Source organism: Pelophylax lessonae (assembly GCF_965119305.1).
Source record: "Pelophylax lessonae genome assembly, chromosome: 3".
Classification (NCBI taxonomy): domain Eukaryota; kingdom Metazoa; phylum Chordata; class Amphibia; order Anura; family Ranidae; genus Pelophylax; species Pelophylax lessonae.
Window position 1 is genome coordinate 187,374,245 of NC_138770.1, and position 16,220 is coordinate 187,390,464.

At 43.8% G+C, this 16,220-nt stretch overlaps 1 protein-coding gene across 1 annotated transcript in view; it reads right to left on the bottom strand.

The window, feature by feature from the left end:
- Positions 1–16,220, bottom strand: part of GK5 (glycerol kinase 5) — a 110,860-nt gene that overhangs the window by 71,847 nt on the left and 22,793 nt on the right. The window contains exons 2-3 of the mRNA XM_082248902.1: positions 1,423–1,516; positions 1,275–1,350 (exon numbers count right to left, since the gene is read on the bottom strand). Of these exons, the coding sequence (XP_082105028.1) occupies positions 1,275–1,350; positions 1,423–1,516 (170 nt within the window). The remainder of the gene's footprint in view (positions 1–1,274; positions 1,351–1,422; positions 1,517–16,220) is intronic.

Below are 16,220 nucleotides of genomic sequence, written 5' to 3' on the forward strand. Positions count from 1 at the left end.
CCGCTTTAATGGCAGGAGTTGAAGGGCAGGTAGAAGACTTTACAAAATAGGTAAATAAATGCCACATAAAACACAGTTTATTGACACACATGTGAACAAGCCCTTACTGTAAAGCCTAACTTTTCAACAATATATTGTAAGAGGCGGATTTTTAATTAGATGCATACTGAATACGTCAATGTGAAGTCACAGTTAGTTACTTTTAAATAAAAGCCATTACAGAAAACCACTCCTAGTTCTATAGTAATAAGTGTGAATTGGGCTTGCTAAACATTGCGAAACAGTCACAAATGACGAGTCTCTTAAGATATGTAAAACTCACTACACACTTTTACATTTCTTTTGTGTTTAGCATTCAATTTTGGAGTACATGGACTTTCCTGAATGAAGACTACACCACTGTTAGAAATTAGGTTGGAAAAAAAAAAAAATTTCCATCCTGTTCCTACTAATTTAGTAGTCCCTGTGGTTAATAAAAAGGTGAGGAAAATTAACCTATTAAAGATAAGATGTTCTAGATTAAATTTTCTTCAAATTTCTACTATTGTACAGCCAGCCTGACTGAGATTTTATTGTTTATTGTACTTAAAACAGATACAGCATTGCATCATTTTCATGAAGAGAACAAAACTGGCTATTGCCACTGATTAGTCTTGCAACAGCATGGGGACACCCCTACGTTCCAAGGACCAGGACCTAGTCAGATAGGCATTTTTTTTTATGTTACATGTGTGTCTTGTGTCACCGACTGAGACAGAGGAGCACCAGGCTGCTTCAGAAAAGAAATTAAAAAGTTAGCAGCTACAAATACTGTAGCTGCTGACCTAATATTAGGACACTTACCTGTCCAGGGATCCAGCGATGTCTTCACCCCACCCCAGCCAATTTTTCCATCGGCTCTTGGGTACTGCTGCCGCCATTGCTTGTAAGGGAGACTGGCAGTGAAGCCTTGCAGTTCACCGCCAGCCCCCTACTGTGCTGCACTTTGTGAATGGACCAGCAGCGGGGGGAAGGAGGAGGTGCCAAACTTCCGGGTGGTCTCGCCGCAGCAAGATCACCTGGAAGTAGAAACTTGTCAAAACTGGGGAGGAGGCAGATAAGCGGAGCTTCCCCTTTTGGGTGGAGCTCAGTTTTTAGCACCAAAACGAATTTGCTTGAAGTCCAATGAAGGGGCAAAATCTAAAACATTTGCAGTGTGTGAGGTGTACAGGCTCATTTAATATGGCTCGGTCTTTCCTTTCTACCACAAAACTTAAATGCTTATTCTCGCTTACTTGTCCCAAGTAATAAAGGTGGCCCTCTGCGTAGAAATTCCAATTCCAGCTACTTGATTTATGTGAATTCCGGCATCTGCAAACAAGCATTACATGTCAGCGTTAACTCAATATTGAAGTCAAATGTCAACTCTCTACAAGGGTTTACCTTTCACGGCTTCCTTTACCACAGTCACAAACTGCTCCCATAATACTTCAGGGTCAATTTCAACATGACCACGACAAGGATACAGGACCTTTATCTGTTGAGGAGAAAAGGAAGAACATGGAGAGAATTCTTAGTGACCTCTCTCTCCTGATAATGTAACATTCACCTAACTTATCACTGATGTACACGGAGGCCATTCCCCAGGAAGGAATTCATAAGGCTTCATGTACACAAGCCTACATTCACCACAGCCGCCGGAAAACGCAAAATCGGGGCCGGCGGCCAAAACATTCCTATCCTGAACACGATACGTCTGCGCTCAGGAGAGGGAGGTTGAAGCTCACCTATACGTGGCAGCTTCTAAACTCTGCTAAAAGCCTGTGTGTACATGGACACATAGGCTTTTATAGAGTTGAGTTTAGGAGCTTTGGCAAAAAACACCAAAAGCTCCCAAACTCAAGTTTAGGAGCTGCCAGTGTAGGCTAGTGTACAGGAAGCAAATTTCTTTCCTGCAACCATGGGAAAGCTGACCCCGCCGAAAGAAGACAGTGATTATTGCTAGCGGTTATAGCAGCTGTTTGCAATAATCACAAGCAAATCAAGGAGGCTGGTTAGACCCAAGTTGATCGGTCAATTTGCTTTCCCATTAATGGTTTGAATCTCGGCCAGTTCAGCAGGAACCGGCCTAGATTCGAACCGTGTATGGTCAGCCTTAGAGCTTAAAACAGAACTTCAAGATGAGGAAAATGTGTCTTATTACAAGAGAGTCATTTGTATTCTTAAACCTAGAATGCACAATGAGAATATTGGACGAATGATCGGCCATATTTTTTTTTTCTGCATGCTAGTCTCATATTGAAAACAAATAGGTTACTAGAGCTATGAAAATTCTCCTAAGACAAAAACACAACTTCCCGCAATGATGTAATGTATTGTATTTATTTATTTCCGAGCATGCAAGGTCTTAGTCACTCGATTTTTTACGAATGAACACCGTGCTGATTAACCACTTCCATACCGAGTCATAGTAATATGACGTCGGCAAAGTGGTTGTCTAGATCCGGGCCGCCGTCATATGACGTCGGCCCGTTCTAGCAGCCAGTGCGCGCCCCCGGCGGCGCGCAGCGGCGCGATCAGGGATGAGGCTCGTCCCTCGGACATAGCCCATCCCTGATCAAGGTAAACAGCCAATAGAAATTGGCTGTTTACCACGTGATCGGGTGTGTCAATCACAGCCGATCACATGAGCGGCTCCAGCACGAGCCGCTCGTTCTCTCTGCAATGCGCGCCCCCGGGGGCGCTCAGAGCAGCGATCGGGGACGAGGCTCGTCCCTCGGACAGAGTCGATCCCCGATCTAGGTAAAGAGCCAATGAAATTGGCTCTTTACCACGTGACCGGCTGTGTCCAATCACAGCCGGTCACAAATGTCAACAGAGAACACGGTAACTAGCTGTCACCGTGTTCTCCTCCTCACACACTGATCCTGTGTGAGGAAGAGAGTGTGGTAACAGCTAGTTACCAACTACAGTGCACCCTAAACACACTGATTGCCCCCCCCCCCCCCAATAAAGAGCACCTGTCACTAGCCCATCAAAGTACCCGAGTACCTGTCACCAGCCCATCAGGTACTCTGATGACAGGTACTCGAGTACTCTGATGACAGGTACTCGAGTACTCTGATGACAGGTACTCGAGTACTCTGATGACAGGTACTCGAGTACTCTGATGACAGGTACTCGAGTACTCTGATGACAGGTACTCGGGTACTCTGATGACAGGTACTCGGGTACTCTGATGACAGGTACTCGGGTACTCTGATGACAGGTACTCGGGTACTTTGAGTACCTGTCAACGGAGTACCCGTCATCAGAGTACCCGTCATCAGAGTACCTGAGTACCTGTCACCTACCCATCAGAGTACCCGAGTACCTTCCACCTGCTCATCAGAGTACCTGACGCCTGAAGTACCCGAGTACTTGCCGCCTGCTCATCAGTACCCATCACTACTCATCAGTACTCATCAGTACCTATCACGTATCAGTACTGATCATCAGTAACCATCAGTACAGTATCACCTATCAGTCAGTGAGTACTACTCATCAGTACCTATCACCTGCCTGTCACCTGCCCATCAGAGTACCCGAGTACCTGTCACCTATAAAAGGTGTAGTAGCGCCAAACACTGTAACTAAATATTAAACAATGTAGAGTGTCCACAATAAGTCCCAACAGTCCAAGAGAGATGAGAAGTAGTGGAGACCAATTCCCAATATCAGAGCCGTGCGGATGAAAAGAAGCCAACACCCAAGCGTGGAAATATGCCAACTGCTTACCAGATATTAGATGGATATGGGCGATGCAATAAACTCAAATTGGGCCATCAATGACAGACAGTGCCAACGGTATTACTCATCTATTCCCAGTGTCTCAACAGATCATGGTTAAGGGCAATGAAGGCTCAAATCGTACCGCCAGACAGAGTAATGATCTCAGCAATATTCAATACACCTCAAAAGAAAGGGGCAGGACATAGTGCAGACTGTACAAACTCAGGTTTAATGAATGCATAAAAATATACTCACATAAAGGTGAATGTATACAGGCATAGTAAATGAGTAAAAACCGCGGTATTGGTGGCGTGCTGCTCGTTCCGGATCACCTGACGCGTGTCGTCAAGGAAGTGACATCATCAGAGGTGGACCGGATGTACACGGCAGCACGCATATAAAAGGACAAACCGGAAATGACGTATGCGGATGTAAACCGCAAGTGCGTTCCACTTGGTCGTCAGCCGGAACCGGAAGTGACGCACGCGGTAAACATCCGTCAATGCGTTCCATCGGGTTCCACCGGCCGGAAATAGCCTATGACAGCTATAATAAGTTTCTGTAACCAAATTTATAAGAGTGATTGTGTGCTCAACCAACCAGACACAATCACTCTAAACAGCCGGTGCTGATAGAACAAAAAAGGGAAAAAAAGAAAGAAAAAAGACTACCAGCATAGACAAAAACAGAGATCAAGTGGAAGGCACATAAAACAGTTGCATGCTATGCAATTCTTCTATGCAAGAGAAGATCTATACCTCTCAAATAATAAAAAAATGCCATTAAACACATATAACACTGGATATGAAATTAACCCACTCAAGGTCATATAAATATCCCATAAATGATAAAACATTGTAGAGGAGGACGGAGGATATTAATGCTAACTCAGACGGATATAAAGTAACAGCATCAAATATCCACACCGTCCCAAACTTCATAAAATAACAAATACTGACTCTGAAAAAACTAATAAAATAAAATATGATAAAATACATCACTAAAAGATCCTCATAAATAATGATGTCCAAAATAATTAACTGTTATTAATGTAACAGTTCACATCCCACTCAACATTCAGCCCCCATGGAGAGTAAGTCCTCATATTGAAAATCCACCGAGTTTCGAGACGGGAAATTTCACGGTGGACATGGCTTCCTCTCCAATGGGGGGTGAATTTGTCGATCCCCCAGATCTTAGTACCCACAGGGTTTTTATCGTGGCAATTGGCGTAATGCCTTGAAACGCTATGGTTGGGAAAACCCTTTCTGATATTTTTGATATGTTCCCTCACCCTCACTGTCAATGTCCGCTTGGTGCGGCCTATATATTGTAGGCCGCACGGACATTGCAGGAGATAGACCACATTATTGGAGGAACAACCAATGAAGGGTTTGATGGGGTGTGTCTTGGAGGTAGCCGTGGATGTAACCTCGCAGAATTTTCTACCGGTAAGAGAATTTACTTTACATACCGAGCACTTCCTACATGGATAGTAGCCAGTCAAGGTATGAAAGAAAGGTAACCGTTCAGGCTTGTCGAGAACGTTCGGAGCAATCTGGAGACGCAAAGGCTCAACACCCCTGAACACAACTGGTGGAACTTCAGGTAGTTGAGGGCCCAGTACCTTGTCATTTTGGAGAACCCTCCAATGTTTTTTAAAAATACGTTTCACGTCTCCAAACTGCTTTGAATAGGTGGTGATGAAGGAAAAAGCAAAGCGATTGGAATCTGCTTGTTGTTTAGGCTGCTTATGTAATAAAGTAGACCTGTCAACGTTCTCAACATCATACAACACCTTATCCAAATTGCTCTCATCATATCCCTTATCGAGAAACTTATCCCTCAGCATTAGAGCTTGACTGTGATAACTTTCTTTGCTAGTACAATTGCGACGAAGTCGTAAAAACTGACTCCGAGGTACCGATCGCAACCATGAGGGATGGTGACAACTTCCCTGTTCGATGTAACCGTTACGGTCGGTCGGTTTGAAAAAAGTGCTTGTCACAATTGTGCTATCCTTAATCTCTATTGATAAGTCAAGGAAATTAATCTTGCTATCACTGACCTCATGCTGAAGGACAATCCCCAGAGCGTTGGAATTGAGGTCATTAATAAAATCGTCCAAAGATAATCTGTCGCCATCCCATAGGAGGAGGACGTCATCAATGTAACGCCTCCAAAAGACCAGTTCGGGTCTAGGCCGGCCATAGATGACGTCCTCCTCCCACTTGGCCATAAACAGATTAGCCATGCTCGGTGCATATTTGGCACCCATGGCGACCCCTCTCTTTTGTAAAAAGAAGGAGCCGCCAAACCAAAAGTAATTATGTTGCATGGCAAATGTGAGTAAGGACAAAATAAACTCTCTCTGTACTGAAACCAAAGAGTCGTCCCTCTCCAAAAAAGTCTGGACGGCTTGTTGCCCATGTTCATGGGAAATAATAGTATACAAGGAGGTGACATCTGCTGTGGCCAGCAGATATCCCTCCTTCCACTCTATATGCTCTAATAAATTCAGAACTTGTGTAGAATCTCTTAAATAAGAGGGGGTGTTGGTAACAATCGGTTGTAAGTACCCGTCTATATACCTCCCTATCCTACTAGTGACGGAATCTATTCCGCTCACTATGGGGCGCCCAGGTGGATTGAGGGAGTTCTTATGCACCTTAGGGAGGTAATATAGAACGGGCACTCTCGGGGCAACCGGGACCAAAAAAGACCTCTCCTTCTTATTCAGAATTTTGTCCTGAAATCCCTGTTCAACTAGGGCAGATAAATCTTTCTTGAACCTATTCGTAGGGTCATAAAGAAGTGGACTGTAGGTATCCGCATCAGAAAGCAATCTGTTCATCTCCGCATAATAAGAGGATTTGTCAAGGACAACTATCCCCCCCCCCTTATCAGCGGGCCTGACAACTATGTTGTTCCTTTTTTTGAGGGATTTGAGGCCCTCATTGAAACGGAACTCATTTCTGTCATTCCTGACTTGTAAGGCCTCAACATCCTTAAGGACCAAGTCCTTAAAGACACTAATAGATGGTGCCACAAACCCAGGAGGGTTGAAGAGTGAGGCATTGGCCAGTCCTGAATGCCTAATGCCTCCATTAACAAGCCTATTATCTCTAATAGGTTTGGACATAACATATCTTTTGATATTTATCTTACGGATGTACTTCTGTACATCCATAAAGAGACCAAACCTATCAAGGGGTTTTGTAGGAGCAAATTTCAAACCATGTCCAAGGACCAATTTCTCGTTATCGGTAAGGGTAGCAGAACTCAGATTAAAAATACCAGCATCTCTCAATGCCTTTTTCTTTTTTTGTCTGGTCCGCCTACCTGTCACCTGCCTATCGGAGTACCCGAGTACCTGCCACCTGCTCATCAGTACCAGAGTACCTGTCACCTGCCCAACAAAGTACCCGAGTACCTGTCACCCTTCATACAGCCACCATGTCCAAGTCCAAAAAGGTTTATATACGTCCTCCGTTTAAACCTAAATACCGGTGTTATGGCAGCAGATAGCTGCCATAACCCTGGTATTTTTTTAAACGGTGGACGGTTGGCTTTCCGATAAGGGTGGTCCCAGCGGCGGATTCGCCGTGGGATCACCCTTCCGGGATGGCGGAAGAGGCACCCCCCCCCTCCCGACGCGTTCCGGTCCTTTTCCCCGCTTACCGGACCCGCCGGCAGCGGGGAAAACGATCCGGTCCCGAGTCCCCACAGACAGGATGTCGAGTGAGGGCAAGCTTGCCCTCACTTGACTCTATGGTCTTGGAGGACCGGAGCTACGGAAAATGTTGTTGCCTAGCAACCGGTTTAAAGGTCCTTTTTTTTTTTTTTTCATTTTATATAATAATTTTTTTTTTTTTTTTCTATCTTTTAGTGTACTTGTGAGATCTGAGGACTTTTTGACCCCAGATCTCACAAAAAAGAGGTCTTGTCGTGCCTATTTCTATTTGGAGGAATATTTACATTTCTTTTAATAGAAATAAAAATGATCAATTTTTTTTTTTTTTTTTTAAAACGGTGTAAAAATAAAAAATAATAAATAAAATAAATAGTAAAAAAAAAAAAAAAAAAAAAAATTAAAGCGCCCTGTCCCCGTTAGCTCGCGCACAGAAGCGAACGCATACAGAAACCCCGCCCACATATGTAAACGGTGTTCAAACCCCACATGTGAGGTATCGCCTCGATCGTTAGAGCAAGGGAAATAATTTGAGCCCTAGACCTCCTCTGTAACTCAAAGATGGTAACCTGTAGAAATTTTTAAATTATCGCCTATGGGGATTTTTAAGTACCAAAGTTTGTCGCCATTCCGTGAGCGTGCGCAATTTTGAAACATGACATGTTGGGTATCTATTTACTCGGCGTAACATTATCTTTCACATTATGGAAAAAAATTGGGCTAACTTTACTGGTTTCTTATTTTTTAATTAAAAAAAGTGAATTTTTTCCAAAAAAATTGCGTTTGGAAGACCGCTGCGCAAATACGGTGTGATAAAAAATATTGCAATAATCTCCATTTTATTCTCTAGGGTCTCTGCTAAAAAAAAATATATAATGTTTGGGGGTTCTAAGCAGTTTTCTAGCAAAACAACTGATTTTAGCTTGTAAACACCAAATGTCAAAAATAGGCCTAGGCAAGTGGCTAGGATGCATGATGATGCTCCTTGGATGTTAGGCCCCTCTATATGGCTAGGCTGTGAAAAAGTCTCACACATGTGGTATTGCCATACTCAGGAGGAGTGGCAGAATGTATTTTGGGGTGTCATTTTTGCTGTGTACATGCTATGCGTTAGGAATATCCTATAAATTGACAACTTTGTGTAAAAAAAAAAAGTTTTCATTTTTTTCCCACATTTTCCAAAAACCTGTGGAAAAAAATGATATGTTCAAACGACCCATAATGCCTCATAGAATATACGTTGGAGTGTTTGCTTTCCAAAATGGGGTCATTTTGTGGACTTTTCCATTGTATTGGTGCTCTAGGGCCTTGAAAAGTGTGATAGGTAGTAAGAAAGTTTTATGTGTATTTATGCTCCTAGAACGCCTGAATGTGCTTCTTGGACGTGGAGTCTCTTTTTGTGGCCAGGCTGTGTAAAAGTCTCACACATGTGGTATCGCCATACTTGGAAGGAGTAGCAGAATGTATTTTTGGGTGTAATTTTTGCTGTGTACATGCTATGTGTTAGAAATAGCTTATAAATTGACAACTTTGTGGGAAAAAAAAAAGAAAAAAACATTTTTTTCTTCATTTTCCCAAGAATTGTGGGAAAAAATTACAACTTCAAAAAACTCATCATGCCTCTTACTAAATACCTTGGACTGTCTACTTTACAAAAAGGGGTCATTTGGTCGGTATCTGTACTGTCCTGACATTTCAGGGCCTCAAGAAAGGAGATAGGCAGTCAGTACATCTGGTGTGATCAATTTTCAGTAATTGGTACCATAGCTTCTAGACTCAATAACTTTCACACAGACTAAATAATATACACTAATTTGGGTTAATTTTACCAGAGACATGTAGCAGTATACATTTTGGTCCAAATGTATGAAGAAAAATTTATTTTTTGCAAAATTTTATAATTGAAACTAAAAAAAAGTGTTTTTTTTTTTTCAAAATTTTTGCTCTTTTTTTGCATATAGCACGAAAAAAAAAAACCCCAGTTGTGTTCAAATACCACCAAAAGAAACCTCTATTTGTGTGAAAAAAATGATAAAAATTTTGTTTGGTTACAGTGTAGCATGACTGAGCAATTGTCATTCAAAGTGTGAGAGTGCTGAAAGCTGAAAATTGGTCTGGGCAGGAAGGGTGTCTAACTGCTCTGTATGGAAGCGGTTAAATGAAAATTGTTCATTCTCTTAGCTTACAGGAAAACAAAAAAGTTTCATGCTTGCCCCTTCAGATAATGTTCGGCTCACAAAAGCTGTGTGCCAACAATCAGATTGTGGGTTGATCGCTCCAAAAGCGATATTTTTCATTCAAATGTCTCATTGTGTATACTAGGTATTAGTTGAATCTTGGTGTGCTTTGTGTATTTCCTCCAGATCTGTGCAGTCATTCAGTTTGAAACATTCCATCTGTGCAGGAGCTTCCTATAATACAGCCCGGTCATGGCTGCTCTTTCTCCTTGAGCAGGGGGAATGGTCTCCTCTCCGCCCCCTTCTGTAGGTTGCTGCAGGAAGCCTGTAATGGGTGGGGATGCTGGGCACCTCCCACAGCCCTGTAGCACAGTGATGATGTCACTGCTAGTTTTGCAAGGTAATACTTGGGTTTCCAAAGACATTTGATGAACACAAAGTGGAATTAAATCAGTTTTGGCTATTGAGGAACAACATATAAATAGAGGTTTTTGTGACGGAGTTCAGCTTTAACAAAGAGCACATCAATGTGTGGTACAGCCCCCATACACCTCTATGGTGAACGGAAACTATGCACAAGTTAGACCCACAGGGAAAACTTCTTTATATAATGTGATACTGTGTGGCTAAGTGTGGAGAGTAGCCAGCATATCACCATGGCCATAACTTATTATCTCACCTGGGGCCAGGCACTGAATAGGCTTTGTGCTCCTGATGTACAAGTACAGTTAGCTTTTCACACGAATCTCCATTTTTTTTCTCTTATTCAGAAGCTTTTGCTTAACTGCTGGCTCAAATATTCGTGCAAGAATCACTGAACTAAAAGCAATCCCATTTTATGAACATATTTACCTTCCCATGGCGCTATCTATTACAGGGGCTGATGGGAGTATAGGATGACAAGAACATAGTCCAATCTGTATCTTATCTATAAATTTACTACACCATCATCACCTTACGCTTTGCTAATCTTGTCTTGAATAACAGAATGTAGGGAAGAGATTGGATTCATACTTGTACTTAGAAACATCATGAAGCCTCAGGAACAAAGGCCAATCACTGCAAGTGACCTGAAAACTCAGAACAGCCACGTTATAATAATTGGTAGTGCCAGGAATCTCCTGATCGTGCCCATTACAGTGTTCTGAACATTTCAGCAACAGCTCCTTTTACCGAGCGTTCAAAAGTCTACCAAAAATTGCTTTTTCACTTCATGTGGCTTTGTAAATATGGCAACGAATTACTATACAAGAATACAAAAATCAGGTGCAAGGAAGATGCAAAAAAAAATACCCTTGAAGTGGGGCTCTCCAGTACTGCAAAGGTTAAATAGTCTTTAGTTTAGGGCAAGGGTCTCCAAACTCTCTGAACAAAGTGCCAGGTTAGGCTCCATTCACACTTGTGCGACTTGTCATGCATGAGACTTTGGACAGGAAGGTCTTACCCCATGTTTTTCAACAAACCATTCAATTATGTGTAACTTGGAGTCGCAAAAACTTTCAAAAAAACTTTCCTGCACTACTTTGGTCTCATTTGTATGTGACTTGAGTGCCACAGACTGCAACGTAAACCCTCAAAAGTCACATGAAAAGTGCACCTGAATGTTATACATGCAACAGTTGTGCAACAGTTGTCGATTATCATTGGTCAAAGCCAAAGTGGCAAGACTTTGGAGATATACAAGTGTGAATGGAGCCTTACTGCCCTTGAGGCTTGGGGGGGGGGGGGGGGGCACACTGTGACCAGTGGGATTAGAAAAAGCCTTGGTGTAAAGGAGAGTAAACTGTGCTCCATCATTGGTTTTAGTGGAAGGAATAGTGCCTTATTGTTGGTATCAGTCTGAGTAATGGTGCCCCATTATTGGTATTCAAGGTAATAATGGCGCTCCATCATTGGTGTCAGTGGATGGGATGATGCCCCCAAGGCCTGGACAAAGGCAAGTAAAGGGCCACATCTACCACAGGAGCCGCTGATCTGGAGGTAGAGAAATTTGTTGTAATACCTTACTCACCCAGGTGCCAGTGCTCTCCTCTTCTCTCCAACACACTGGATTGTGGTTGGACCCTCTGTGACCTCATATCCTATACAAAAGCAGGACTATTGGTTGTGTCTGCTTGTGCCTAGTGGCAACTTTTTTTAAGCAGTCCAAACACTGCAATAAGATGTGGGAGCAATTTGCATGTGTGCCTCACACCCCAAAACCTAGATATTTTAGGGGGCTCTACTTGTGATTCCGAGAGGCAGGTGGCAATGTCATGGTAAAAACCGACATTTTTTTGGTCAATCTTAGAACTATTGCTTAATAAAAAGGAACTCACACTAGCCCTGAAATTCATAAAGGCCGGCTCAGACAAATTTTTCAAAAAACTGTCTCACTCGCATTCTCAAAGTGGTGAAGAATGCACCAAATTCATGTATCGGTTGTAGCAGAACGTCCCATAGAGAGCTGGGAAATGTCCTGTTTGGGTTTTATAAATCTCCCAGGCTCCTCTCTTACACATTTAGGGATCTCTGATCCACAATCCAGTTCAGGTCTTGGTCTTCTCCCCAGGCCAATTTAGGCTCACCTGGGACAGACAGCCAATGTCATTTTTGTCCTGGTTTGTTTTTTCTGAGACACTGTACAGCACTTGTATGTAGACTTGTAAATATCACAAATAAACATTGCACTGTTTGTCACTACCTCACTGGATTTGGTATCTGTGCCTAGGAGACTGCTTATCCCAGAGAGCTTTGTACCTTCTACCTGTTCCCCAGCTTACATGTGGTGGAGGCCTGCGGGCAGCTGTAGTAAGTTACTACTTAAAGGGCTAGTACCTGGAGTGACTAAACATGGAGGAAATCCTCAAACAGTTGGTGTTGTCAAATGCTGCAAAGCAACAAGCAAATGCTGCACAGCAGCAAGCAAAGGAGCTTTGCCAACAGATTGATGCTGTACAAGAGCAAAACGCAGAACAGCTAGCCACTGCTGCAAAAGCAGATAGAAAAACCCTGACTGAGGTTGTGGAGACACTGGCACAGTGGTCATCTGCTAAAATTGAAGGTGTTGGAGACAAGCCCTCAGCAATCCATGTGGGTCGCTTCCTCTCCAAGAGGACGGCAGATGACCAGGAGCCCTTCCTGCTGATGTTTGAAAGGACTGCTGAGATGGAAGGTTGGCCTAAAACCCAGTGGGCCGGATTGGTCGCTCCCTTACTTGAAAATCGCAGAAGGCCTACTATGATCTGGAGGCGGCAGAAGCAAGGGAGTATGAGAAGGTCAAGCAGGAAATCCTGGCGAGACATGGTGTCACCTTGGCAGTTTGAGCACAGCGGGTCTACAGCTGGTCCTTCTAAGATGAGAGGCCACCAAGATCACAGCTGTTTGACCCAATCCACCTGGTGCTTACAGCCAGAGTCCCTGTCTGGGCCACAAATAGTGAAGCGTGTGGTCATAGACCGATTCCTGAGGTCACTACCAATTTCCCTGCAGAAGTAGGTGTGAGTCAAGGGGACTCCAAGTTGGCAGATAACCGGGTGGAGCTTGTTGAAAGGTACTTTAATGCAGAGAGCCTGGTCACCACCCTTTCAGCCACATGGATTTTCCACCCAAAGCCACGGTCCCCCCAAGCAACTGGTAATACTGTTCCAGGGGAAGTGGGTGGTAAGCATGGCAAGGAGACAGGGGGAGCTTTATTGGTGCCAGGTCTGAAGATTGGGGTCCCAAACAAGGAAAGCCAGGGCCTGTTCGCAAACCTAACTGGATAAATGTTAAGTGTTTTCGTTGTCAGGAACTGGGGCATGTTGCAGCAAATTGTCCATTGACAGATGAACCTATGTAACATGACTTATCTTTCAGGCGGCAGTCTGGGTTTACTGCTGTTTCATAGTCTGCAGCTCCAAGTCTGGGTAAACACGTGTGTCAAATGACTGCTAATAATAAGCCTATTATGCCCTAGCTGGACTCAGGAAGTTTGATTACTTTGATTAAACGCCAATATGGATAAGCCTGTGAATTCGCATGCTGAAAGTTTGTGTTTTTTGTACGTGGGAATATCCGGGAGTATCCTATAGTTATGGTCACGTTTCAATCTGGCATAGGTACTGTGACTCGTCTGGTCGGAGTTGTACCCCACTTAGTGTATGGGGCCATAACCAGCAGGGATTTCCCCAAATATTTGGGAACTGTGGGATCATCCAGACTCCAGTCACAGTAGCTGAATCAGAGACGGAGCCAGTTTCCCTGGCCAGCACAGAAAGGGTGGGTCCAGGTGACTCCTCTGAGGAATCCCCAGGTTTTCCTTGCTCTGTTATGGTGGGAAACTGAGGAAGGCCTATAAAAACGATGAAATTGTTCAGCAGTTGGTGGTCCCTAAATCGTACAGAAGGGTGGTACTAGAATTTGCCCATGGACACTTGCTGGGAGGTCATTTGGGTGTGGAGAAAACCACTAAAAAAGTGTGTGAAAATTGTCAAACCTGCCCTGTATATAAAATGTCTGCACCCCTGCCCCACTTTCGAAGTCCTTTAGTGCAATTACCCATTATTGAAGTCCCCTGAGAGGATTGCCATGGTCCTTGTGGGTCCACTGCCCAAGTCTGCCCGATGCCATCAGCACATTCTTGTGATTATGGACTATGCTACCCGTTATCTCGAGGCAGTCCCTTTACGTAACACATTTGCTAAAAACATTGCCAAGGAGTGGTTTATGATGTTCAGTCACATTGGGGTCCCTAAAGGAGACCCTTACAGAGCAAGGCACCCCATTCATGTTACGAGTAACTAGAGTTGTGCAAATTGTTTTCGGGGACACAGTTGCGAACCTCCGTGTACCACCCTAAAACTAATGGCTTGGAGGAACGCTTTAATAAAACATTAAAGAGTATGTTGAAAAAGGTTGTTGACAAGGATGTAAAAAAACTGGGACTTCTTCCTTCCATACTTGATGTTTGCCAACAGGGAGGTTCCCCAGTCCTCTATGGGGTACTCTCCATTTGAGTTGCTCTATGGGAAGACACCCGTGGGGACTCTTAGACATTGCCAAGGAAACCTGGGAGGGGGAGCAGACACCTCACAAAAGTGTAATTTAGCATATTGCTCAGATACAGGACAGAATTGCAACGATAATGCCCATGGTAAAGGAACACTTAGTTCAGGCCCAAGAAGCCCAACAAAGTATACCTGGTGAAAGGGTCCTGGTCTTAGTTCCCCCACTGTTGAAACTTGAAAGCAAGTTCTTGGCTAAGTGGCAGGGTCCCTTTAAATTAGTTGGGGAGGTGAATTACAATGTATATTAACCAGGAAAAAGAAAGCCTAAGCAGATATATCATCTGAACCCGTTAAAGCCCTGGAAGGATAGGCTGGCATTAGCTGCAAACTTTGCGCCTGTAACTCCAGGGAGTACTTAGTCCGTTCTGGTACCTGAAGTTACAATTCCAGACACACTGTCTCGTTCCCAATGGCAGGAAGCTACAGAGTTCCTGATAAGGAACAGAGAGTTACCAGGCTCAACCTCAGTGGTTTAGCAGGATATTGTTACTGAAACTGGAATACGTGTCAAACTCAAGCCATACCCAATTCCTGACGCTAGGAGAAAGGACATCAGTGACGAAGTCAAAAGAATGCTGGAGCTAGATGTTATTGAGGAGTCCAAAAGTGACTGTCTAGTCCCATTGTGTTAGTCCCAAAACCGGACGGTACTTGGATGTTTTGCAATGACTTCAGGAAACTTAATTCAGTGACAATATTTGACACGTACCCAATGCCCAGAGTAGACAAACTTATAGACCAACTTGGCAAAGCCAATCTGACCACTTTGAACTTGACCAAAGGATATTGGAAAATTCCCCTGACTGATAGCACCAAAGAAAAGACTGCATTTTTGACCCCTGAGGGTTTGTTTCAGTACAAAAAATATGCCTTTTGGGTTGCAAACTGCCCATGGGACATTTCAGAGGGCCATGGACAGGACCCTAAGACCTCACCACCAATATGCAGCAGCCTATCACCGACGACCTTGTGATACATAGCACTGACTGGGAGTCTCACTTGTCCCGGGTCCAGGCAGTCTTGGATTCCCTTTTCAAGGAAGGTTTTACGGCGAATCCAAAAAAAAGTGCACAATTGGTTTAGAGGAAGCCAGGTATTTGGCCAACACTATTGGTTGAGGAGTCCTAAAACCCCAATTGAAGAAGAAGCCATCCAAGAGTGGCCACATCTGGTAAACAAGAAGCAGGTCAGAGTATTTCTGGATATCACAGGATACTATAGAACGTTCATCCCGAATTTTGCCACTTTAGCGGCTCCACTGACTGACCTTACAAAAGGGAAAGACTCCATAATGGTAAAACGGTCCCCAGAAGCAGAAGAGTCTTTCCAAACCTTGAAGAAGGCCCCTTGTGCACAACCAGTGTTGTAGTCCCCTGATTTTTCCAAGGATTTTTTGGTTCAGACGGATGTGCCTGATGTTGGCATTGGGGCAGTATTGTCACAGGTACACAATGGGGAAGAACACCCTGTGGTGTACCTAAGCAGAGAGCCTAATTAGCTTGAGAGAAAAGTATGCCATCATAGAAAAGGAATGTTTAGCTATAAAATGGGCCTTAGCTGTACATGTGGAAGCTG